The sequence below is a fragment of the Triticum dicoccoides genome, unplaced genomic scaffold, assembly GCF_002162155.2.
Source record: "Triticum dicoccoides isolate Atlit2015 ecotype Zavitan unplaced genomic scaffold, WEW_v2.0 scaffold145974, whole genome shotgun sequence".
Classification (NCBI taxonomy): Eukaryota; Viridiplantae; Streptophyta; class Magnoliopsida; order Poales; family Poaceae; genus Triticum; species Triticum dicoccoides.
In genome coordinates this window covers 1-943 of record NW_021203785.1, presented here as the reverse complement: position 1 = coordinate 943, position 943 = coordinate 1, and the positions used below count along the sequence as shown (strand labels likewise).

Sequence of the window (943 nt, the reverse complement as noted above, 5' to 3'; positions counted from 1 at the left end):
CCCCCCCCCCCCCAGGAGGCATTTTTTTCGCCTCCTGGGGGGCTGCCGGCGAGAACTTTGGCCTAGGGGGCCAAAATTTTCCACTCGTTGCCTCCCCACGAGCAGTGTTGGACTCCTCATAAATGGAGAGGCATTTCGTCGAGCACCTTGACCGTGGCGGCGTCGACGACCTCCAGCCAGCGGAGGAGCACGCCCCTGAACTTGCTCCCGTCGCCGCCAGGCCCCCTCTTGCCCACGCCGCCGTTCTTCACGAGGCTCGTGGCCGAGCACTCCTCCCCCTCGCTGCTCGACCCGGTCGTCGCCGCGGCCGCAGCGACAAACTCGCAGCCGAGGCACCCGTCCATGCCGCACCTGGCGCAGGCAGCAGCCGCAGGCGCCGGAGCGGGAGCGGGAGCAAAGGGCGGCGTCGACAGCTCCGGGCGCAGGGCGGGGGCCGCGGTGTCCCCGGACACGACGGAGATGAGAGCACGGAGGAAGAGGGAGTTCTCCTGCTCGGAGTTGGGGAGCTGGAACCCGCTGCCGACGCACTCCAGCCTTGGCACCATGGCGATGTGGAGTCCTGCGGTGGCGGGAGGCAGGCGCAGGGCGGCAAGCGGGGAAGGAGGCGTGGCGACGGCACGCGACAGCTAGGGCGAGGCGTGCGGCGAGCAGTAGCGGCAGGCGGTGGGCTCGAACTGGCTGACCACCGGCGTGCACCGCCTCTCACCGGCGCCCGGCCTCTTCTTGTTCTTCTTCCGCGGCGTCATAGAGCACTGGGCCGGAGCCTCCTCCGCCTCCAGCAAGTCGCGCTCCGTGGCGGTCCTCGGCAGCACGGCCGCCGGCGACGCCTCCTGCTCCGTGACGCCCTCTGCGCACGCCTTGGGCGCCTTGCGCTGCTGCATCGCCAACGCGCGGTCGGTGTGCCTTGCGCTGCTGCATCGCCGACGCTTGGAGGAGGTGCTGC

The 943-nt window shown here is 70.6% G+C and overlaps 1 protein-coding gene across 1 annotated transcript; it reads right to left on the bottom strand.

Moving 5' to 3' along the window:
• Positions 1–116: 116 nt before the first annotated feature.
• On the bottom strand, positions 117–545 carry LOC119343916. The gene has a single exon (XM_037614632.1). The coding sequence runs from the start codon at positions 543–545 to the stop codon at positions 117–119; it is 429 nt and encodes a 142-aa protein (XP_037470529.1).
• Between the last annotated feature and the right edge of the window lie 398 nt (positions 546–943).

Bases quoted from the DNA above. Each gene is read 5' to 3' on its own strand.
- LOC119343916 (XM_037614632.1), bottom strand. From the start codon at position 545: ATGGTGCCAAGGCTGGAGTGCGTCGGCAGCGGGTTCCAGCTCCCCAAC.